This window comes from Gorilla gorilla, chromosome 19 (genome assembly GCF_029281585.2).
Source record: "Gorilla gorilla gorilla isolate KB3781 chromosome 19, NHGRI_mGorGor1-v2.1_pri, whole genome shotgun sequence".
In the NCBI taxonomy this organism is placed as follows: domain Eukaryota; kingdom Metazoa; phylum Chordata; class Mammalia; order Primates; family Hominidae; genus Gorilla; species Gorilla gorilla.
This window is the reverse complement of record NC_073243.2, coordinates 98,112,626-98,137,435: the sequence shown is the minus strand read 5'-3', so window position 1 is coordinate 98,137,435 and position 24,810 is coordinate 98,112,626. Positions and strand designations below refer to the sequence as shown.

At 37.3% G+C, this 24,810-nt stretch overlaps 1 protein-coding gene across 1 annotated transcript in view; it reads right to left on the bottom strand.

Moving 5' to 3' along the window:
* The window catches only part of DNAH5 (dynein axonemal heavy chain 5), a 321,482-nt gene that overhangs the window by 200,168 nt on the left and 96,504 nt on the right, over positions 1-24,810 (bottom strand). Inside the window, exons 10-17 of the mRNA XM_055366994.2 lie at positions 24,523-24,645; positions 23,745-23,960; positions 21,397-21,504; positions 12,047-12,132; positions 11,246-11,567; positions 10,201-10,407; positions 4,947-5,118; positions 1,277-1,422 (exon numbers count right to left, since the gene is read on the bottom strand). Of these exons, the coding sequence (XP_055222969.2) occupies positions 1,277-1,422; positions 4,947-5,118; positions 10,201-10,407; positions 11,246-11,567; positions 12,047-12,132; positions 21,397-21,504; positions 23,745-23,960; positions 24,523-24,645 (1,380 nt within the window). The remainder of the gene's footprint in view (positions 1-1,276; positions 1,423-4,946; positions 5,119-10,200; positions 10,408-11,245; positions 11,568-12,046; positions 12,133-21,396; positions 21,505-23,744; positions 23,961-24,522; positions 24,646-24,810) is intronic.

Below are 24,810 nucleotides of genomic sequence, written 5' to 3'. Positions count from 1 at the left end.
TCTAATAGGTTTCCCTGGGCAAAAACATTGCACAGAGGGGACAGTGAGTTCCGGGCGAGCCTCACAGGAGGGAGACAGCATGAAAAAGCCTGGACAGGGACTCCCCAGACACCATCTGTCTTTGTTCCTTATGATCCGGCTGCATCTCTTAACTATGTCAGGGCAGTGCAACTACGTACTGAGTTCCGTGAGTCCTCCTAGTGGGGGTGGTCTTGGAGACCCCGGCACATCATATTAAAATCATGATCAAGGAGTCCTTATCCTCAAGATGCCCACTGGGAATATTGTAAATGACGCTAACGTGACATGCCTGAAGGGGCACTTCATGGAGCACTGCTCCCAGGAGCTTACTCCTGGCACAGGGAAGAAAGTATCCCACTTGCAAATGTGTTGGAGAAATAATGAGCTATGAAAAGTTAAATGAAGGGCCGGGCGCAGTGGCTCACGCCTGTAATCCCAGTACTTTGGGAGGCCGAGGCGGGCAGGTTGCCTGAGCTCAGGAGTTAGAGACCAGCCTGGGCAACACGATGAAACCCCATCTCTACTAAAATACAAAAAATTAGGCAGGCGTGGCAGCATGTGCCTGTAGTCCCAGCTACTCGGGAAGCTGAGGCAGGAGAATTGCTTCAACCCGGGAGTCAGAGGTTGCAGTGAGCTGAGATCACGTCACTGCACTCCAGCCTGGGCAACAGAGCAAGACTCCATCTCAAAAAAAAAAAAAAATGTTAAATGGAGATCTTCTGAGGGCCTTTATCTTAACATGTTAGAGTGTAGTGGATCTGTAAGCACAGTCTTTACCCTAAGCAGTTTGCACTCACTCCCTGCCTCTCTCAGGATTCCCAGCAATGGCTCCAGAATTGTGTGCTATAGAACACGAGTTTGGGAAACCCCCCTCAACAAAAATGTTTAAAGAAGAAATTTTGTCTAGAAGCTGTTCAAAACAATTGTTTCATTAATTAACCCTAGCTTATGAGAAGCACTTCTGCAAGATAGCTCTATCCTTCATTAAAAAATGGAAAAATTCCAAGTGTGTTCTATGGCAATTTCTCTCCTACTGATCTGAAATGATGTGTTCCCCATAGCTAAGTGACTGCTTACTTAGATACATTTCTCCTCACTGGCAAATTATTGTCAGAAGATTCCATGTTTGAATCACTTCTATCACAGAGCACTGCAAGTAGAGAAAAAAATCTAACTTACAACTTCAAAAAAGTGACCTTTATAGGAAAATGAATAACCAAAAACTTTAAACAAAAAAAATCAAGGTTTTAATGACCTTTGTCATTTGGAGAAACTCTTCACAGGTTAGTGGCTCCTCCTGGGGAAGCTGACAAAGAGGCGTGCTGCTCATTTCTTCTAGAATGGCATCAATGCGGAACTCAATCAAATCATTGACCCTGTCAAGCAGCAACTCCAGGTCCTCTTGGGGAAAAAATAAAAGTAAATAAAAGAGATTAAGTAAAGCATTTTGTTTTTTTAAAAAATCAACACTTGATTAAATGACAGTAGTAAAATCAGCTTTAAAGATTCTCAGTTACGTATGTTCCCCAGATCCCCACTGATTCACACTTGGTTGTCGCTAATAAAATATCCAAGTTGTTAACTTTCTAATCCTAATACTCTGTAGGGAGAATGGAAAGTCTATCTTGGTAGCCCCTTCTAATTTGATTATGATAATTCTTATTATAAAGTTTTTATACATTTTATAAATGCCTCCTTAGGGAATTTTAGCCAATTTCCTTTTGTTTTATTTCCTGGGGCCATCGTTCCTTCTCTGTAACCAGTTTCTGAGTTCCTGCCTGCCTAACTCTCATTCATACTTAAAGATCCGGCTCAAGTGCATTTCCCCACAGAGGCCCTGGGTGAATCCATGTGCATTGGAGTGGTCCCTCCTCCTGTAAAACCACAGATGGAGCATCCTTCCGCCTCTGCGGATTGTCTACCCATGTGTCTTATCTTCTTTAGAATTCATATTTTTTATCCTTACATCTTCAATATTTAACCCGGTGCCTATTCCACAAGAAGTATTCAACAAATTTTACTAAAGTGAAAGTTCCCTATTTTTTCTTTCACTGTAAATATCATAGGGTACATTTTTTTAGTTGTGCTGAAGTAATATTGAATGCTAAGTTCAATGGATGCAAAGGCCAACTCTGAAGCAAACTAACAACAACTGCACATCAAAAGTAGGAATGATTACTAATGGATATCCATCTAAGGGCAATACATTTTTCAACAGATACCATACAGTAAAATTTCTCTTTTTCTAATACTCCTTTCTCCTGGGAAATAAAGCTGAAATTGAATACAGGAAAGTCAACGTTACATACCAACGCTGTATCGGAGATGTAAACACTTCCTTAAATAAATACCTTTATTTCCTAAAGAATAAAAGCCTAAAAGTTTTCTATTTTTTCTAAGCTAATTATTAAAGAGGCTACTCAAGATACCAAATAGTTCTGCCTGGTAAATTGATTCAATACTAAAAGAGAGCCAACACTTTCATTTAAGTATGTGTGAGCAATAAAATTCTCTACTCTTTCTAACAGACTGCTTCTTCATCTTTAAGGACATCTGTGTTAAGCTGAAAAAAACAGTCCCCAAGGATGTCCACATCCTAATCTCCTGTGAATGTTACCTTATATGGCAAAAGGGATTTTGCAGATGTGATCAAGTTAGGGATTATGTAATGTGGAGAGTGTCCCAGATTATCTATACTCTCCTAAATGCATGATGCAAATGACCACCTGTAAGTTGGACTGGCTTACTAATCCAATTAAAATCCAACTGCACTTGAGATTTTACATAGTTTTCTCTCAAAGAAACTTCATCTTTGTTCTATTTTAGTTCCTTAAATTACAAAAAGAAAAACATATTAGAACACAACAAGAAGTTTCTCTAGAAACTAGTTCCTTGTCTCCAGCTAACATTCTGATAAAACATCCAAATTGTTAATACTCTAATACTAACGTTCGAACGGAAGGATATTACTAAAGTCTATTTTGGTTGCCTGTTCTAATTTGATTATGATAACTCATTATGATGTTTTTATACATTTCATAAGTGCCTCCTTAGGAAATTTTAGCCAATTTCCTCTTGTTTTATTTCCTGGGGAGGCGTATTTTGGAAGAAATATTAATTTAGAGCAAGGAAATCGGGTTCTAAACTCATTATTATTTCTTACATCTATGTAACATTAAAAGCCATTTAGCATCTCTGGCTTGATATTCATTCATATTCAAAAACTCCATTATCATTTGTCTTTGAGTCCAGCTCCCAATCCATAACGCATAACAAAGGTGAGGTATGGGCTGAACCATAATTTCTCACTCTACTCCCCTCCAACCCAGTACTTCTCAAGTATTCTTAAATATAAAGTACCTGGCTATTTAAATAGCTGGACCTTCTGAACCTTAAGTTTTTTGGAAAGTACAGTGAAAATCTACTGATAAGACAAGCTCTTGACAATTTACATTATAAATGGACTAGGTACTATGTTAACAGCCATAAATTCCAGAACAAGAGAGACACCTGAGGGGCGGAGTTGGGGGAGAGAGAGAGAGAGAATAAAAGGAGGCATCACGAGAGCTATCTAAAAGGGAAGCCTAGGAAGAGGTATCCAGAAATAAGGTAATGGGCTTGAGGGGTAGGAACAGGGTTACAGTGATAAAGAAGTGAAGAGAGACTAAGTATATAAAATTATTGCTGTTATGAATCTGCAAGTATATGGATGTCTCCTACACACCCAACTGAGAATAACACAAAAGAAGTATAAATGTAAACAGCCTGGATTTAATTATTTCACACTGCATTCATAAATCGTAACACCATTTTGTATCCCATCGATTTTTCCCCACGCAACTCCTTCTTCACAGAATCCATAAATCTATACAATTATAAATTATCAATTTACAATAAAAAAAGAAAAATAAATAAACAGCCTGATATTCAGGTCCTTTGTAGTCTGTTTGAGGAGAAAGATGAAACTGTACTAAACCATTAGAAGACAACCAAAATATCAAGTCTCTAGTCCCAAATATAAATCCAACAGGAGGTCACAGGAGGAAGCGGTCACAGGAGGTAGAGTAATCAGAGTAGCCTTCTAGGGGCAAGACTCACTCTGGGCTATGAGAGTGGGGAGGATTGGGCCATGCAGAGGAGAGGGTGTAAGACACTGGCTAGGAGAGGACAATAGCAATGTCTAAGTCTTTCTGAGAAAAAAAAAAAAAAAACCATTACCATGTTCCAAACTGTGCTACACTGTCTGCCACAGAGGATCTGTAAGGTGTTAATGTGTCCTCCTGGAAGGCAGCCAAGGAATTCTGGGAAATGCCACAAGCAAAAGGCCACTTTTGGAGACCTACTGGACGCTGGCATGTTACAGGCTCTGAAAAGTTGTCCAGCAAAGAAACCTGCCCAACTGCTCCTCTTGGATTTCCCAGACATATTTGAGCCCTTCTTTGCAACATACCCGTACACATTCCAGAAAAGCGCATTTTATGGAATATACTACCTTACATATATTTTAGACTATTATATCTCTTTTTAAGGAAAATTGTGTTTGTTTAAATTTTTCCCATTTATCCTGTTGTTCAGCACTCTACTCTATCCAAATCTCCACATCTTTCAAATCAAGCTCTCAAAATACACTAGCCTATTTATATAAAAAGCTGAGTAACTCTAAAGATACTTTAAATCCTAATGTCCAAAAATACAAATAAATGAAAATATGTGGTTAATCTGGGGATAAAATTAAATAGTGAATATTTATAGTTTCCAGGAAATTACTGAATTCACATGCTTTGGAACAATTCCTTATGAAACAGCTTAAGAATAACACTCCCCATTTCATTATTTATATCTCCATATTGATAAGAAATTATACAACAGATGTTAGGAACTCAGCCTTTAGAATTCAGAAATACTAATTATTCAGGCAGACTTACTGATCTTTGCAAAAGTGTTTTCTAAATAAGCTTCAATATTCAGTGATGTCCAGGTCAGTGCAGCCAAGCCAGGTTGGAGAGCTTCATCCACCTTGGCCAAGTGAGGGACAATCAATTGCTCAACGGCAGCAGGTATTTTTGACTTCACTCTCTGATATTCGGCTAGCATCATCTGCAATGAAATTGGGGTTAAGTAATCAATTAATATCTCACTTCTAATGTCCGTTAATATCTCATGTTTTATACAAAATGACTACTTTTATTTAGGGTCAAACTGTAGGGCTCTAATAGCCTGGCAGGTAAAGTAGCCAAAACAATAAAAAGAAAAGAAGACAAGGACTCTCTCCATAATTACAAATTCCTAATCCAAAAAAATACAACTGAAGATGAACAAGAATGTAAGACTAACAGTGTCTCACCTCCTACACAGCCTAAAAAGGGAGAAAATCTAAGGCCAAGTAATTTTTCTAAACCATGCAGAAACACGGGAATGGCACTTTCACCTGCTCATCACCAGGCTTATTTGTTCCTCTTTGTACACTGATACGACATGCGTGCTGCTCCTCTGGGGACCTCTTGCAGACTACACCCATCACCCAAAACATCTGGGTCGCCAGAGGTCTACCTCAGCCCTTTGCTAGGATTATAGGCCAAATCTTGTTGCCAAGACCCAAAGCACACCGGGAACCAGTACTGATCTCAACTAGTGTCACGGCTTTGAATTTCATCCAGATGCCAGAAACAAACACATTTACATCTCCAGCCCAGATCTCACTCCTGAAAGTCTAGATTCACAAATGGCAGCAGCCTCCCAAAGTTTCCACATCAATATACAGCAGACATTTAAAACTTAATAAGTCCCAAACTGAAAGTTTGTTCTTTTCCCAAAACTTCTTCCCAGTGCATCCTCCAACTCAGCTGATAGTGACTTTAACCTTCCAGTCCACGGGTCAAAACCCAGAGTCATCCTTGATTCCTCTTTCACTCACACACACACAGGTAATTCATTAGGTTATCTTGTTTGCTGTCTAAACTGTACCTAGACTTATTGGGAGGGTGAGTGGAAGCAGGGAGACAACAGTAGATCATCCCAATAATTTAGGTAGGAGCCAATGATGGCAGTAACTGTAAATGTGGAAAGCAAGTCAGATCCTGCTTCCACTCACCCTCCCAATAAGTCTAGGTACAGTTTAGCAGCAAAAATGATCCTTTCAAAATGAGAATTCAGATCATGTTACTCCTCTGCTCACATGGTTACATAGCCTCCCATTTAATTCAGGGCTACAAACCTTTATACAAAGGACTTGGATAGATGCTTGTTCTAGAAAGATCTACCCGATTTTGTCCCATTACTTCTCTGATCTCATCTCCAACCACTCTTTCCCTCTCTTACCTGCACTTGTCTGACTGTCTTCCTTTCTGGTCCTGAGCCTCAGGGCCTTTGCACCTCCTTCAAATAAGTACTCAAATGATACTTTCTCAATTATACCTGTCCTGACTACCTGTTTAAGATTATAAACCACCACCAAAACCACTCACACATTTTATCCCCCTTTTTTGTCCATAACTATCACATTATTACAATAGACTATATTAATTTGCCTACTTACAGTGTTCATTTTCTGTTTTACCCAATTAGACTGTAAGTTCTACAAGGACAAGAATTTTGTCTGCTTTGTCCAGTGAGCCTGAACCAGTGCCTGGCACATAGGAGATAATAAATCAATATCTATCTAATTAGTTGTTATCAGAAGGATTTTTCATCTGAAATGGGGATTCTCATCTTTCATTGAAAGGTACATAATGTCAAACTGTGTCAGTATTATTTACATAATGTCAAACTGTCAATATTTTGTTCATATGTAACCATGTCAATATTAATAATCATTAATTATAAGAAACTAACTTTAATGTGCCCCATAAATACAGTTGGTATTAAGATCATATATGTGCATGTTGGTTTTACCTTGATAATAGATGAATGTTTTCCAAACTGTTTTGCCTAGAGTACTAGGTCAAAGAGATTCTATAAGAAAAAATGGCCCTTTGATAGATAAATTTTGAAAATGCTGCATACAATATCTCCCCTCTTGGGTGGTCACAGCTAATATTAATGATTCTTAGAAACCTGCTTAAGGAAGTAAGAAGCCTTGCAAGGCTTTGAAAATTTTGTTAAACTGTATTTCCCAAATGGACCTCATAATCCTTTCCTCATTAATGTTTTTCCACAATTTCTATAAGATTCTTTCAATGTCCATAAAAGCCACTTTAGAAAAGTCTAAATTTTCTGGTTCTATTAGCAGCTACTTACATATTTCCTGAAACTTGTACCCACTGCTTGTTTTTTTTTTCAATGTCCACCAGTTATTCTATCTGGAAGCAGTTCTTAGAATCTGCTTCTAGCAGGTGTTCTACTTCCCACCTTTAATCCCAGAAGGGATTACTCAACTGCTTTGACAAAAGAGAAACCCAGGCTTAGAAGGTGAAGTCATTTACCCAAAGATAACGATTTGAAGCCAGATTAAATTGGCTTCAGAACCTATATTTGTAACTATTAGCCTGTACTCGGTCTTTTCTTTCTAGTTAAACTGTCTTCCAATGAACAGATGAAGAAACAAATTCTCAGCTACTTTGGCATATCTGCAAAAGCCTGAAAGCTCTGTCAAATATTCAACACAATAATTCTGCAACACTTCAGATGGTCACCTAAACCTGCCAATAGATCTGCTTTGACCAGCTACTCAGGTTGAGCAGGAACTTTTAACTCTCAACCTCCAAGATAATAAATGTTAACGAGATGATAATTTACTCCCTTGAATTGTCATTTAAAACATTCTTTGATCCTCTTCCCTTCATGGGAGGTGGGGGGACCACATCCCCTTTTTTTGAATCTGGGTAGGTTTACAGTCCAACAGAGTACAACAGAGATGATGCTATGAGACACCTGAGGCTATTATAAAGACCATGTGGCTTCTTTACTGTTCACTGTAGCGCTTGTTCTTGAAACCCTGAGCTGCCATATAAGAAATTCTGCTAGCCAGAGGCCTCCATACTGGAAGGCCATGTATAGATGTGCCTGCTCACAGTCCCACTGGAGTGTACCTTCCAGCTTTCCTCAGGAAAGAAACAGAAACTAGAAGAACCCTTCTTGGACCTTACAGATTGAACATCTGCCAGCTGAATACCAATAAACAACCTTTGTCAACAATACATGGAACAGAAGAATCACCTATGCAAGCCCCACTCAAGTTCTTTACCCATAAAGTCATGATATAATGATACGGTTATTGTAAACCCTACAACGTGCTTACAAGTGTTTGTTGCCTGAAACAGACAACTGAAACAACAACTCTGCAAATACAATTAAATTATCAGTAATTCCATAATCTTACAATTATAGTTTCTTAGTAAAAATATGATTTTCTTTATGAATATGTAAATTGACTAAGTGAGATTCCTAATGTGAAAGAGTCTAAAAGGGAATCTCAACATGCTGACTGGTATTTTATGAGTCTACATTTGAGGAATGTCTGTCCATTGCCAATACAACTTTTTAATATGACAGGAAGTGGTGGGAAGACGATGGACTACAAGTCTGGGTTCCGGTCTTACTTCTGCCACTTTGTAGCTATGAGACCTTTGCTAAATCTTTTAACTTCTCTAAGCCACAGTTCTGTCATCTATGAAATAAAATAATAGTATTCTGTCCTACTTACCTAACGTGGTGGTAGAAAAGATCAAATGAAATAATGAGCATGAAAATGGCTTTAAATGTAAAGTACAGTGCAAGTGCATGGACTTAGTATTGTCACGTGATGTTAACCACTATGAAATTTTAACAATGGTTTCCATGTTGTCAGATTCCGTGGCTGCATCTCTGATCTCACCTTTTTCATCCCCTGGGTAGCAGCATTTGTCACTGGTGACCAGTCCCTCTCTCAGTAGCCTTTTCACACCCTTGGCTTCCTTTTTTTGTTGTTTTTTGTTTGTTTGTTTTTTGAGACGGATCTCGCTCTGTCACCCAGGCTGGAGTGCAGTGGTGCAATCTCAGCTCACTGCAACCTCCACCTCTAGGTTCAAGAGATTCTCCTGCCTCGGCCTCCCAAGTAGCTGAGATTACAGGCACATGCCAACATGTTCAGCTAATTTTTGTATTTTTAATAGAGATGGGGTTTCACCACGTTGGCCAGGCTGGTCTCGAACTCCTGACCTCAGGTGATCTGCCAGTCTCAGCCTCCCAAAGTGCTGGGATTACAGGCATGAGCCACTGCGCCCAGCCATCCTTGGTTTCCTTAACACTTGGTTTCTGCCCAGCTCAAAGGTCAATCCTCTGTTTTATTTGCACATCTGTCTTCTTCTTTCAGATCTGTTAATACTGGAACAACCCAATTCTTGGCCCAGTGGCCCTCCATTCTTCTCTGTCTGTATTCTCTCCCCTAAGAGATCTCATCCAGGACAATGACATTAAATAACAATGATATTCTGATAACTCTCAGAAGTATGCCTCCCACTTTGGCTTCTCCACTGAACTCCAGACTTACGTATCCAACTGCATGGACAACATTGACACTTGGCTGTCTAAAAACTATCTTGTACTTAAATGGGAACTACTGATTCCCTCCTGCTGCTCCAAATACACTAGTTTCAGTTTTCACCATCTCCATAACTTGAACTTACAGTCAGGGCCCCTGCATAGTATTGTGCAAGTTATGAAGAATGCAACCTACACAGCACTCTACGGCACCCCTGCTTTAATTCATGGAATCGCTCACACCAAAAGCACAGGTATTATTCTCGAGTTCTCTCATAACCTGATTGTTGTCATAACTCTAAGTTCTCCAAACAACTCTGCTGCCATCCTAGTTCAAGCTCTCATCTTCATCCTGGGCCAGTGCAACACTTCACAAACGGGCTTCCCGCTGATACCCCTTGTCCCCCTTAACATCCATTTTCCACCCAGCAGTAAGAATAACTTTTATTATAAAAAGAGATTGTGCCTTTTTCAGTGGCTCGAAATCCTCCAATGGTTTCCTGGTACACTCAAAATAAAACCCAAGCTTCTCATCTTGGCCTGCAAGACCTGTAATGGCCTGGCCCCAGCCAACTCTGCAGCTGCACCCCATGGCACTGTCCCCTCAGTCACTCCATTCATCCTGGCCACTTTCTGCTCCTTGAATATGACACATCACCATATTTTTTTATAATACATTCCAGAGCTAGCCAAGAATGGGGGGAAAAAATAAAAGTAGTATACCTTCATGTTACTGAAGTTCCTTTTGTATCTATCTCGTTTCTGGAAGAGGGAAGTTGCCAATGGAGAGACTTCCAGACCCATCTGGGCCATGCACTCTGTTTCTCTAAATAAGATTAATATCTGAGGGTCAAAGTTTACAAACAATTCCCCTGTGCCTGGAGCCTTCACCAATAATGAAGCCTCAAGACCTACGTGAATTTCTTCAATCTGTGGGAAGAAACCAACATCACTACTATTAGAAAGTTCAATTCATGCAGAGTATCTAGCTCAGCTATCTCTAGGAATAAGGATCATTAAATGTTCTTCCATGGATTTGAGCTTCCTAAATTAAGGGCAATAAGATCACTCACTCTTCTCCTAAATCCAGTCTCATACAATAGCCTTCAAGTTCTTGGTGTTGATGCTGGGCAGTCAATTCAATAAAACCTTTCAATGACTCTGACACTGATAAATAAGTGGACACTGCAACAGTGGTGGCGTCTCAAAAGCCATTTAGCTACCTGATACCTTCATGCCTACTCTATTATTCTTCCTAATACAAGTTTCGTAAGACCTCCTAAACTCAGTTTTTACTTATCTAGAAAAACATGAACACAGCTATGGAGACATCGCATCCTGACAGCCTACAAAGAAATACATGTATTGGTAGGATATGCTATGATTAACCAGTTGTACAACAAAAGAAAATTTGAAACTTTGTTTAACAGATGTACTAGTGTTTACTGACACATTTAGGATCTGACTGAATTTTAAAAAGGAAGATATCCTAATAGATTGGGCATAGGAACCAATAAACAAGATCTTCTCACTTTGGAGTTCGTAAATTAAATAAAAATGGGGTTCTGTTACCTGGCTTGTGGTTTCTTTTCAAATCTAATAATTATTTTTCTTTGTGGACATATTACACTCTGAATTCTTAGATTCAACCCATCTGCCTTACAAAATACCTACAAATCCAGCTTTCTACAGAAATAACACTGTCAAATGCTAGAAGAGGGGTTCCCATGATTCCAACAATGGGAAGAGTATAAATTTAGGGACTCACTTGCCGAAGCCACGCCCTGTGGAAGAGGACCTCAAACTCCAGGAGGACCTTGGCCATCCTGTTGTAACTGCGAATTATAGGTTTGGCTTCTGCCGTGCTTAGCACAGCTGGGTGCTGCTGGAAAAGCTGCATGGGCTGCTGAATCCTATGGAAGAGCTGGCGGGCCCACAAAATCTTTCCAGCGATGGGAGGCTGGTTTCGAGCCAGAGGAGGATCGTATTTCTGCTTTGTATACAGCTTTGAAATCATATCAATGTCAGCCCCATAGTTCTCAAGGATAAGTTGATATTTGTCATCAATACCAAGATTAGGTATATTCAATCTGATTTTTTTTAAAAGTTAAAAGCTTGAATTAATGGAATAAAATAAATAAAATACACAATAAAAATATCTAGTAATCTCATTTATTAATATTTATTTTTAAAAATGCTAATGGAAAAGAATGAGATATTTACGTGGAATATTAAAAGAATAAAAATAAAACTCATTCATAAAATGTAGTCAAAACTATTAACTTGGGAAGACATTTTTCAAATTATCTATACATTAGGAAATATTATTATAGGCAGTCACAAGGTACTTCAAAGCTAAGAGTATTCTCTATTTGTAGAAATAAAATAAATCCTGAATCCTTAAAAGGATTAATCCTCTGAAAAACTTAAAAACTATGACCTTGTGACCCAAATTGCCAAGAGAGGTTTTCCTTTCCATCAGAATATGAAATAATAATAATAGGAATAACAACAGTAAAAGCTAAACTATCCCAATTTTAGAAAATAGACAATTTCTTGAAAATTTTACCTTTCAAATTTCTTCAACATTCTTAGAGCTTGATTTGTGTTTTGAATCTTTTCAAATGTAACATCCATGAACTTCTGCAACTCGTTCTAAAACAGAATAAAATCTGATGATGAACAATAGAATTGGGAATTTACTGTTTAGCAACAAGATAAAAGAGCTTTCCATTCTGTGCAAACACATATAACATGGAACAAAATGTAACCGAAAATTGAATGAGCTTAAAAGAAAAATAAATGCCCAGAAGCCAGAAACAAAGAGAGACTTGAAAGCCAGATCAGCCATGGGAGTTGGCGCCACGTCAGGTTCCACGGGTACTGGGCCAGACACAGAGCCTCGGGGGTGGCATTGGGGCCTTATCACAATATGGGGAGAAGGGCTATGGGGTCCTAACATTCTCAACAGAGCCTGTGGAAAGCAGGGATCCTTGAAGTGCTGCCCAGTACATGCAAAGGGAATTGATTCACAAGTTGGGAAAGCTGCAAAGAGGCTTGACATCTGCCCAAACCCTTGAATAGGAAAAAAAGTCACCCTACAATAGGGTTCCCATACTTTCTCATCACAACTACTCACTTCTACCACTGCAATGCCAAAGCACCCATAGACAGTACACAAACAAATGCACAGGGCACTGTTTGGCTCTTGGACATAGTTTGCTGACCCCTGCCCTAGAGGAACTGAAATCCCACATCAGTGCCACACCTAGATAAGGGGTCCAGGTTTAAACTACACATGAAATGAAAGGGATATAACCCAAGACATTAACATAAAAGCTAGTCTGGGAAGGTAAAACCACTAGGACCACAGCAGAATTCAAGAAAAGCCACTCTACAGAAACACTTTCAAAGCCCAGGGCCAAAAGATTCCTATAGGAAAAAAAAATAAATACATAACTTCTAAAGAAGCTCAAAAAGTTTTTGAAAACCCCATGAGAAAATCATCTTTGAGAGAGAAGGAGCAGAATGCACAAACAGAATTAGTAACCAAGTACTAAAAATGATAGAGCAGTCTAAAGGAGACTATGAAATAAGTATATTTAAAGTGATTAAAGAGTAAAGAAGAAACAAAAATCATAAAAAGAACAGAACAGAATAAAATAAGAGCACTCAGATTTTTAAAAATAAAATTTAGACGTATAAAGGGGAACATAATTACAATTCAACATACAATAGATGCAAATTATAAACACCTGGAAAGAAAACTGATGAACTACAAGACCGTTTTCAAATAAAATCACCCAAAGTATAGCAGAGAAATAAAGAAATGGAAAAATACAAAAAAAGATGTTAACAAACATGGAAGATAGAAAAATAAGGTGTAACATATGTCTATTGGAAATCTTGGAAGAAGAACCTAAGATATTTAAAATGAGAAAGGCTGAGAATTTTCCACAATTAAAAAAAGACTTAGTCCTCAAATGGAAGAAGCACATCGAATTCTGAACAAGAGAAATATGTTTTAATCACACCTAAAACTCGTATAAAGATGCCAAAGGTAAAGAGAAAAACAATATTAAAAGAAAAATAATATTAATATTAATATTAAAAGATAGAAATATTAAATCACAAAAAGGAGAAATCAAATTTATCTATAAAGAAATAACTATTTGATAGCAAATACCTCGTGGAGAACAATAGCCAACAAAAATCAATGAATAAAGATCTTCTAAGGGCTGACGGAAAATAACACCCAAACTAAAATCACGTATAAAACGAGAATAATATTCAAGATTGAGGGCAACTTTATAGGCATTTGGGTGTAAAGACTGGAAGAGTTTACCATTAACAGACTCTTGTTAAAATAAAACTAAAGGATATACTTCTTTAAGAATGATAATGAACCCAAAAAGAGGGAGAGATACAATTAGATTACTAACAAGATGCAAGAAAGAATAAGCAAACTGTAAACATGTCGCTAAATTTAAATAACTATTAGTAATAACAAGTTTGAAAAGTTTAGCAGCAAAGGTAAAACTAAAACTCAAGACAACCATAGCATGAATGAGAGGTAGGCTGATAAAACAATTAAACTCTTCAAAGTCAGGTATATATGCTAAAACCACTAAAAATATAAATACAACATTAAAAATATAAATAGAAGAGGAATAAAGAGAATAACAAAATTTAATCAACAAAATATAAAAAGGAAAAAGTCAAAGAAAAAAGTTCACCTCATTGAAAATTCAAAATAGATTGTAGAAGTAACTCTACACTAGAAACAACAATCAATGTAAATGGCTTAAACTTGCAATTAAAGGAAAGAGAGTCTCAGCTGTTTTTCATATATACATATATAAATTATATAGAGAGATATGGATTATATTTTTATGTAGATTGTACATGGATATTATATATAAATTATAGATATATGTATTATAGCTATATGAATTTTATATATATGTGGATTATATATGTGCTTGTGTTGAATTATATATAAGGATATTATATATAAATTATAGATATAGATTTTATATATATGGATTCTATGTATGTGGATTATGTGTGTGTGTGTGTGTGTGTGTGTTTGTATTATACGTATATAATCCAACCATTGCTCTTTTAAAGAGATATGTTTAAAATATAATAATTAAGAAATAGTAGGCCAGGTACAGTGGCTCACACCTTTAATCCCAGAACATTGGGATGCCAAGGTTGGCAGATCCCTTGACCCCAAAAGTTTGAAACCAGCCTGGGCAACATGGCAAAACCCTGACTCTTCAAAAACTACAAAAACTAGCTGGGCATGGTGGCATGCACCTGTAGTCTCAACTACTCGGGAGGCTGAGGTGGGATGATCATTTGAGCCCAGCAGATCGAGGCTGCTGTGAGCCAAGATCGCGCCACTGCACTCCACCCTGGGTGACAGAGCAAGACCCTGTTTCAAAAAAAAAAAGAAAATGAAAGAAAGAAAGAAATAGTAGGAAGTAAAAGAACAGAAAAAAAATGTTTATTTCAGGTAAATAATAACCAAAAGAAAGTTGAAGTAGCAATATAAATAATTCACAAAATTGATTGTAAGGCAAAGATCCTCACTGAAGATAAATATGGTCATAATTTAGCGTTAAAGGGAACAATTTCTTTGGCAGATATGCCAATTTTGAGTCTGTGTTTAACCAATTGAATCAAAATATATACACAGATTTTTAGAAACCCACGGATCAAGCATGCTATGGTTTAAATGTCCTCTCCAAAACTCCTGCTGAAATTTAATTGCCATTGTGATGATATGAAGAGGTGGCACCACTAAGAGGTTATTAGGCCCTGAGGGCTCTGCTCCCATCGGTGGATTAATGTTATCGCAGGAGTGGGTTGTTATAAAAAACGAGCTCAGCCCTCTCTTGCTTTCTCAAGCTCTCTTGCTCTTCAGCCTTCTGCCATGCAGCAAGAAGGCCCTCATCAGATACGGGCTCCTCAACCTTGGACTTCTCAGTCTCCAGAACTGTAAGAAATAAATTTCTTTTTTTTATAAATCAGCCAGTCTGCAGTTATGTTATAGGAACACAAAAAGAACTCAGACAAAGAAGATCAAAAAACATTCAGTATACCACTACAAATATTAGAATGGTCAAACTCTAGAACACTGGAAACACCAAATGCTGGTGAGGATGTGGAGCAACAAGAACTCTAATTCATTGCCAGTGGGAATGCAAAATGGTATGGCTATGTTGGAAGACAGTTTGATGGATTCTTATAAAACTAAAAACACTCATACTATATGATCCAGCAATCATACTTCTTGGTAGTCACTCAAAGAAGTTAAAAACTTATATCCACAGAAAAATCTACACACCGATGTTTATAGCAGCTTTATTCATAGTTGTCAAAACTTGGAAGTAACCAAGATGTCTTTCAATGTGTGACTGGATAAATTGTGGTACATCACAACTGAATAATGGAATGTTATTCAGTGCTAAAAGGAAATGAGCTATCAAGCCATGAAAAGGCATGAAGAAAATATAAACGCATATCACTAACTAAAAGAAGCCAGTCTAAAAGGGCATATTCTGTATGCTTCCAACTAGATGGAAAAGGCAAAACTACATAGACAGTAAAAAGATAGTAGTTACCGGGAGAGGGAAGAATGAATAGGTGGAGCACAGGGGACTTTTCAGTAGGAAAACACTTTGCCTGATATTATCACGGTCGATGCATACCCTTGTATCTTTGTCCAAACCCATAGAATGTATAACACCAAGAGTGAGCCCTAATGTAAACTGTGGACTTTAGATGATAATGATGTGTCAATTTAGGTTCATCAGTTGTAACAAATGTACCACCCTATCAGGGGATGTTCATAATGGGGGAGGCTATGCATTCTGGGGTACAGTAGGGGGAATATAGTAAATCTCTGTGCTTCCTCTCAATTCTGCTGTGAATCTAAAACTTCTCTTTAAAAAGTCATTTTTAAAAAATATTTAATGAGGCGTAAAATATTTGAATAACCCAATTAAAAGTGTGATATAGTGACATCCAAAGACCCCAAATCCAGAGAGAAAACATTACTCTTTTCAAGTACACATGGAACATCTGCAAATCTTAACTACAAACTAGGCCACGGAGGACATCTCAGTAAATACCAAAATACTGACATAAAGTATTCCATGTTCTCACATCAAAATATAATAATTTAGGTCAAAATAAAATGAGAGCCAATAGAGTACAATAAGAAAGCTAAAAATGCTTTTAAATAACCCATGAGTAAAATAACAAATCATAACAAACATTATGTGATACTTTAAACTCAACAACAACATATGTACTACATATTAAAATTTGTAAGAAACAGCAATAGTGACCCTTCGTGGAAAAGATACAGACTTTCATGCACCTATTTTAAAGAGAAAAAGAAAAGAAATGGAAATTAATGAGCTAAGCTGTCAGTTGAAGAAAGGTAAAAATAACAGAATAAATCCAAAGAAAGAAGAAAAAAATGTTTTAAAACAAAATGCAATAAAATTAAAAACAAAGAAGTAAGAGACAAGATTAACATCTCCAAAGCTGCTCTTTGGGAAAAATAATAATACAGACTAACCTTTGGCAAAATTAGCCAAGGGCAGTGGGGTGAATGCAATTTCACACCGAGAGCATCTGTCAAATTAGAATCTAGCAGAACGAGGCCAGGCACGGTGGCTCACGACTGTAATCCCAGCACTTTGGGAGGCCAAGGCAGGTGGATCACTTGAGGTCAGGAGTTCCAGACCAGTCTGGCCAACATGCTGAAACCCCATCTGTACTAAAAATACAAAAATTAGCCAGGTGTGGTGGAGCGTGCCTGTAATCCCAGCTACTCAGGAGGCTGAGGCAGGAGAATCGCTTGAACCTGGGAGGCAGAGGTTGCAGTGAGCCGAGATCGTGCCACTGCACTCCAGCCTGGGCAACAGAGTGAAACTCTGTCCCCCCTCCCACCCCCAAAAAAAAGAACCTGGGGGAGAGAAGGGGGAATATGGTAATGATATTAATCAAAGAATAAAAATTGTTCTAAAAGCATTAAAGGTGAAACATGTGTTGTAAAAAGAATGACTTAAATATCAAAGATTTTAAAAATCCTTTTCATGAACCCCTCAAATGTTTTCCAAAATGGTCTTTATGGGTTCTCCTGAGAACGTCACACATCTTATACTATTATGTAACTATGACCCGCCCCCCAAAAAAATTGCACCAAAAAACTAAGCACAATTTATTCTTTGTGCATCCTAAGTTTAGTGCAGAGCTATAATTAAAATCGAAATTCAGTTAAATAAAACATAGAAAAATTATTTCCTTATTTTATATTTCATGCTTCAAGACAAAGTGAACAACTTTTTTTCAACTTACCAGTCAGAAGTTTTAATTAAGTCTTTGCAAACTTGAAGAGACATTAATTGATGTAGTATTAAAATGAGGAGACTAGTTTGATATGCGATAAGAATTAGTACCTAAATGGGTTTGATTTCAGATAATGTTAGGTCAGAAGTAATATGGTAAGAAAACCAGTTGGCAATATCCAGACCACCACAGGAGATACTACCTGTGGAGGAGATGGAGCTATTGGCAGGGTGGGGGATGGGTAAGCTGCAAACCTCCTGCCTGATCCAGCAAAGCTCCAAAACTGAAGGAGCTGGAAGACCATTACAATATTTCCTTGCCCTCAATAGTTTCAGCTATTTCTACTGGAAGTATATGTATTTTTTAAGTGACATTATTTCTTCTGCTAAGTCCATATCCTAGGATGAAAAAATGTTCCTGCATTAAAAAACAGTACAGTTAGCCTACCTAAATAAACATCTACATTTTTTCACTACATAAAAAATCTCTATGTATAAATTATGCAAAACTAGAGCATTTATAACCGTTCCACTGCCTCCCTCTCCTTCAGACACCAGCAAATCTCTACTGAGCCCTAACACTTTTACCTGGTTTTCCTTGCCTTTCTACCCTATGGCTTCACAAAGGCCTGGGCTGAACTCTCTGTCAACATGTAAGACCTAGACTTTTCTTGTTCTGAGCCTTGGTCCATCCTTACAGTTTGTGGGGTCTGGGTTGTGGAATCTTTATACTCATCTTCACATTAGTTTTGGGGTCTCAGCTCCTACTCAGTTTTCCTTTAACTCAGCTTGCCACCTCAACACCCATCCTTTACTAAGTAGTGCCTTCTCCATCTGCTGGGATCAGCATGCTTCTAGACTTCCAACAGCCCACTTGGTTCCAACATGCTGCCCTCTTTGACCTGTTAGTACCAGCACGAACCCTAAATCTGGAGAGGATTCCAGGCTCTGATCCCTTTGACACCACCCTGATCCAAATCACTCATGAAGATTTTCACTTGAGATTCCACTGTTGCTGAGTCTCTCCAAGACTCCTGGACGCATCACCGCCCTTACTCCATTCAGAGTCGTGGGAAGGTATTTTTGCCCCAGTTTTATAAAGATGAGGGCTGAGTTCATGAGTGGGTGAGTATTTAAAGGAGAGACTGCAGAACAATTAGCTAAGAGAAAGAGAATGGACAAAGGAATAAAGAAGTGTAAGTCAAAGAAAAACTCATTGGCAAACCAAAGACAGAAGTGAACAATTTCTGACATGGAAGACAAGATGGATAATAGTGTTGAATTTCTTTTAAGAAGGCTGAGTAGAATGGGAACTAATACAGTAGTCCCCTCTTATCCTCAGGAATATGTTCCAAAATCCCCAGTGGGTGACTGAAACCAAACCTTATATATACTATGTTTTTGCCTGTACGTACATACAAACATAATAATGTTTAATTTACAAAATAGGCAGAGTAAGAGATGAGCAGCAATAATAATAAAATAGCACAATTTTAAACAATATACTGTAATAAAAGTTATGTGAATGTGGCCCCTCTCTCTCTCAAAATATTTTATTGTACTATACTCACCTATTTTCAGACCACAGTTGACCCTGGGTAATTGAAACCATGAAAAATATAACCACACAAACATCTTTCTAGCATCAACCACAGCCTCCTCTCTGAAGCCTTTCCTAACCCCAGCCAAGCAGAAGTATCAGATTATCTTTTCCTAGGTTCACATGATCAGATTCTACGTAATGTTTTGCAGGCCTGATCTCCCTATACGTTTTTGTAGGCCTTGAGCTATGTCTCTTTATTTTTGAATCCTCACTTTTTCATATAGTATCAGAGTAGTATTCTTTCATAAGTAGCCATTTTAACCCCATTTGCCCTTTTTTAAATGCTAAATTCATTACTCTGTTCTAATGTATGCGCTTATATTTTCATCATTTCACCATCTGCCTCCTATCTGACTATGAGCTGCGAGGGCATATCTACTTGATTTATTTCTGTATTCATAACCTACAGCATAGAAGTCTAATACATAATTGCTGTATAGCGAATGTTTGTTTCATTGCAATAAATCTACATCTTCTTATTAACATATGGGAATAAAACATGACCCCTGCATTCGAGGTGCTCACCATCTATGTTCCATATATAAGCTACAGAAGTACCATGTGGTCAGACACTGCTGAGGAAACACAGGTGAACATCAGAATCCGCCATTACTCATCCATTTCCAACAAAAAGAGACCAACATTCACTGTCCTTATGTCTGAATCTGCCCCCAAAAGAATTCATTGCTTAAATTATTATAGGTACTCTCTCTTCCCATCAAATGAAGCCTGCTGCGTGCCACAATGGTTAAAAAAGTTGAATTCCAAAGCCAGACTGCCTGGCTTTCACCCCAGCTCCACCCCTTGTTATGCCTGTGACTTCAGGCAAGCCACTTCCCCTCACAGTGAAGTTTCCCAGTTTCCTCCTCTGCAAAATGAGAGTAACAAGAGCACCCACTTTATAGGATTATTATGATTATTAAATGAATTAGCACATACAAAGTGCTTAGAACAGTGCCTGGCACATAGAATTAGCTAGCTTTGTTACGACTCATTCTAACACTGAACTCGCTCCTCCCAAGGTGTCTCAGAGCTCCTTTTACTTTGAAGTGCACAAATTTAATGCAAATCAAAAACCCTGGGGAAGAAGAAATAGAGAGGCTATTTTCCTCTTATAGTCAGAAAGATAGACATTTGCACCTCACTGGGATGAGAAAATGTCCGCATATTCATTATGGTAGATACCTGTTGGGTGTCTTCCCATCTTACCCTCCCTGACTCCCCTTTCCTGATAATAAACAATCCCAGTGACCCAGTGGATCCCATCCCGCCTGTGTCCACCACAAGATCTCACAGTTGAGAGGCCCAGTACTAGGCACCTCACCAGAACTGGCTAGCCCAACCCCTTCCTCGGGAATCTGGAGCTGGCCTGGTCCTGTGAAACAGTCTCAGAAGCTGCTAATGGCATAAACTGCTCATGTGAGCTGCAAGGCAAGATGGCTGGTCTGCAGCAAGCAGGTGAAAGAAGGAAGAGAAAGGGGTTGCAAGACCAAGCGGGGTCCAAGTGCTGAGTCGGTCCTGGCGCCACCGTTTCTAAGGCCAGTGGCAGCCCTGCCTTGGAATCTGCCAGACATTGCTGACCATTTGCCTGAGCCACCTCTGGTCATAATCATTGCTACACAGTGACAAATGGAAATAAGAGTCTACATTCCAATCATGCCGCAATGTTCAACAGAAGATGAAAGTTAACTTTCTAAGAACGTCAATGGAAGACATGTGGAAGTCTGATACACATCATTAGCCAAAGCTATATTTATGACCCTTTAATCCATGAAAAACAGCCTTCAATTATTAATCTGAAATCACAAAACACAGGCTGAGGTTGCTATCGGTCACCTCCATGATGAAGATACCTCTGCCTTCTGAATGGGTAATGATTAACAGCATTATACAGAAAGGAAAAAATAAACACACGACTGTCAACAGGAATTTTATTATACAACCTACATGAAGGTCATTAGTCTGCTTGCAAAACTCTTCGTAATCTTGGTCAAAATCCATTTTCCGCTGGTCTAGGAAATTGTATTCCTTTTTCTTTATGGTTGCAACAATGCCCTGAAATATTATGAGATAAATTAGATAATATTTCAGTATTCTTATATTACCTAACTAAATATGACCCTTAAATGTAGAGCCTATATAATAATTGCCAGAAAAAATAAGTTTAAAGGAAGCCTTATTTTTTTACTCACATTGTTTTGTGCTTATTATTTTACAGGCCGTATAAGGTTGCCCTACTGCATTCAAAGAAATCCCTTGGAAAGTATTTTCATGATGTTTTATGTATTTTTGAAAAAATGAAATAAAAACCACACCTGAAAATTGGGAAAGATTTTTTCCACTAAAATTTTATTGTTAATCATATCTGAAATAATTTTTAAGGCCCAGAGTAGAATTTACTAAAATATTCTGTGTTGAATAGTTTAAATCTTCTCAGAAAATAAATAAGGCTTTCACAGAACACAAACAATATAGGAAGAAAATAAATGATGTTATATCTACAGATGAGTTACTACCTTCCAAGCCTCAAACATCTTAAAAATGTCAGACCAGAATCCACCACTTAAAACCTTTCTAAAATTAATTGTTTCCTACTGCCCTGCAAAGCTGCAGCCTGTGACTAGGAAAGTACAAACTAGGAAGTTCATCTCCTTGAAAATACTATTATCAGAAGCTTTGTTTGCTTTGAATAATGAGCTATAATGCTCTGTGATTCTTCTTAACCAGGTACTAAGCCATTCTCAAACTCAGGTGCCCACACTGTTGACAGAAGCATATAATTTTTATGAAGAATATTGGGCCTCCTTCTTCTACAATCTCCTCTTCAAAGTCACTTCCATTTAAACATCAAATCTCTCAATAGACAAAAGTGTATAAACAGCATAACTTCTTGAATCAACTAGATAAAACAACCTACTTTTTCATGCTGCATAACTACAAAATTAGTTCTATTTAGAAATTGTGTGTATGTATATATATATATATACTTTTTTATATAACGTGTGTGTATGCATGGAATGTTATATAAAATATATACACACACACTATATATATGCATAGAATGATACAATGTCTAGGATTTACAGTGCTGATATCCCTTAAAATCAAAAGAATCAAAAGTGTGTGTGTGTATGTATATATACACATATATACATACACATGTAGCTTTTCCATACTTCTTTTAGACATTTTATATAACACTATATACATATATACACACACATATATAGTGTTACATAAATTGTCTAAAAGAAGTATGGAAAAGCTACTACATTTTGATGTAGTAATTTTAAAGATTTGGGAACTTGAGAAAATCCTGCTCTATGACTGGATTTAATGGTCACTTAAGATTATTAAGTTAAATAAAGGAAATGATTAATCGTGACCTTTACATCAACTACTCAAACTCAATCTACTTAATTATTTTCTTGACAGATATTTATTGCACACCTACTATGTGCCAGTAAACTTAAAATGTTTCCTGCTATATAAAGGTATTTTCTTTATCTCTCCCAAAACTTGGTATACTCAGGAAATGAAAAAGATTCCTTATATTGGGCTAAATTGTTAGAGTACAAAAATTAGTGTGTAGTGGTTAATTATATGATCCTTTTCAAATTCAAGTACCAAAAAAAATTTAAGATTTAGTGTCACTGTCCCCCAAAAAAGAAAAAAATTGACTATGTCCATATTAAGAATTTAAAGCAAATTGTTTGTAAATTGTTTTTCTAAAATCTTCAAAATGTTATTAGGTCACTATGCCCACTTTCAAAACTAAAATTAGTCACACAGATACCATGACAAGATAAAGCAGTTAAAAATCAAAATAATTAGGGAAATCACATCTAGAATAAAATCAGGTCCTTTATATTTTTTAATATGGGTCCAAATAAAATGCTTAAATGCAGAGATAATTGAGTGCCACACAGTACCTGGTGTCAACTAGTGCCTGACACAGTATACTCTTCATTAAATATTTCTTGCAAGAATAAATAAAACAATAAGTTATATTTAAACATTTTTCTTGTGCTACTAATGAAAATGCTTTTTTAATGGTGATTAATTTTAGACTATTGGAAAGTCATTCTTATAACCACACACCTGAAAAGAACATATTAGCACCATTACACAATTCTCAAACAAATCTAATTTCTTTATTGTTAAAAGGCCATGAGATTATTTATATTTTACTTTGCAGACTGATGATTTGTATCATTCTAAACACTGTTATTTGCATAAAATACTGAAGTTTAGTTGTGGACTATGTTATAAAATATAGCTTTAAAGTACAATACCTGGTATTTAGTGGCCATGTCTTCCAGCCCTTCGATTGTGGAATCTTGCAGGACTGAATACGTCTTGAGGGTTGTAAAGATGTCTATTATCTTGGCAAGGCGTCGGTGAAAAGTTTCGAATTTTCCAAAAATATACATCTCGCTAAAATCAAATTGTTTCGCATTTGGATTTTGTTTAAGCTTTTGTTTTGTCTTGTGAAAGCAGAGCTGGTATTCCTTAAAATCAAAAGAAAAATATACAACAAAGGGAACAAGAAAGGTATGAACTTTATTTTCTTAAGTGAAGGCGACAGCAAAATTAGGATGGAATTGTAAGCCTTTTCATAGTTTCATGCCTTTGCATGTACTCATTCATCAGCCTGGAAAATCATCTTTTTGCCTCCTCTAATCTAGCAATTCTAGATTCTAATCGGGTTACTCATGATGCAACTCAAAGGTGTGGCTTTCCCATCTTGTTCCCATGGTTTTGGTAATAGCATCCTTCTATTGACTCTCTCTCCATTCATCTTTAAGATGCTTAAGGAAAACTACCTCATATTAGCTGTCTTTGTATCTCTAGTACTTACTGTGATATCAGGACATAGTAGGCTCCCAAGGAGGGTACAAAAAGGTGAATAAATTTCCTGGGAAGGTATATTAACATTCCATTTTCTTCATAGTTAAGAATCACTGTTCTTTTTATCAACCAATGATATAATAATTACAAAATGATTTAAGATGGTCTCAACAAAAATAAGATAAAAAGAATAGAACATCTAAATACTAAACTGACCATTACCTGTTTCAGTTTAATCGCAGATAGTATTTTTTCTTCAACAACATCCTGTGGCTGGTTCCAGATGGAAGCGGTTCCATTATTGGTAATATAGGCTTTACATGCAGATATAATCTGATTTGTCACCTGGGAGTTTCCAATAAAATGATGTTAAGCACATAAAACAGCCATGGATTGTAAACTGGACTAGAAGGTCCTTAACTCTTCTACTTCTCAGAGTTCACAATCTTCTAACTTGAGCTTGGGTTTATTTTTTTTCCATCACAGTTATAATCCACCAATAACCCTTTG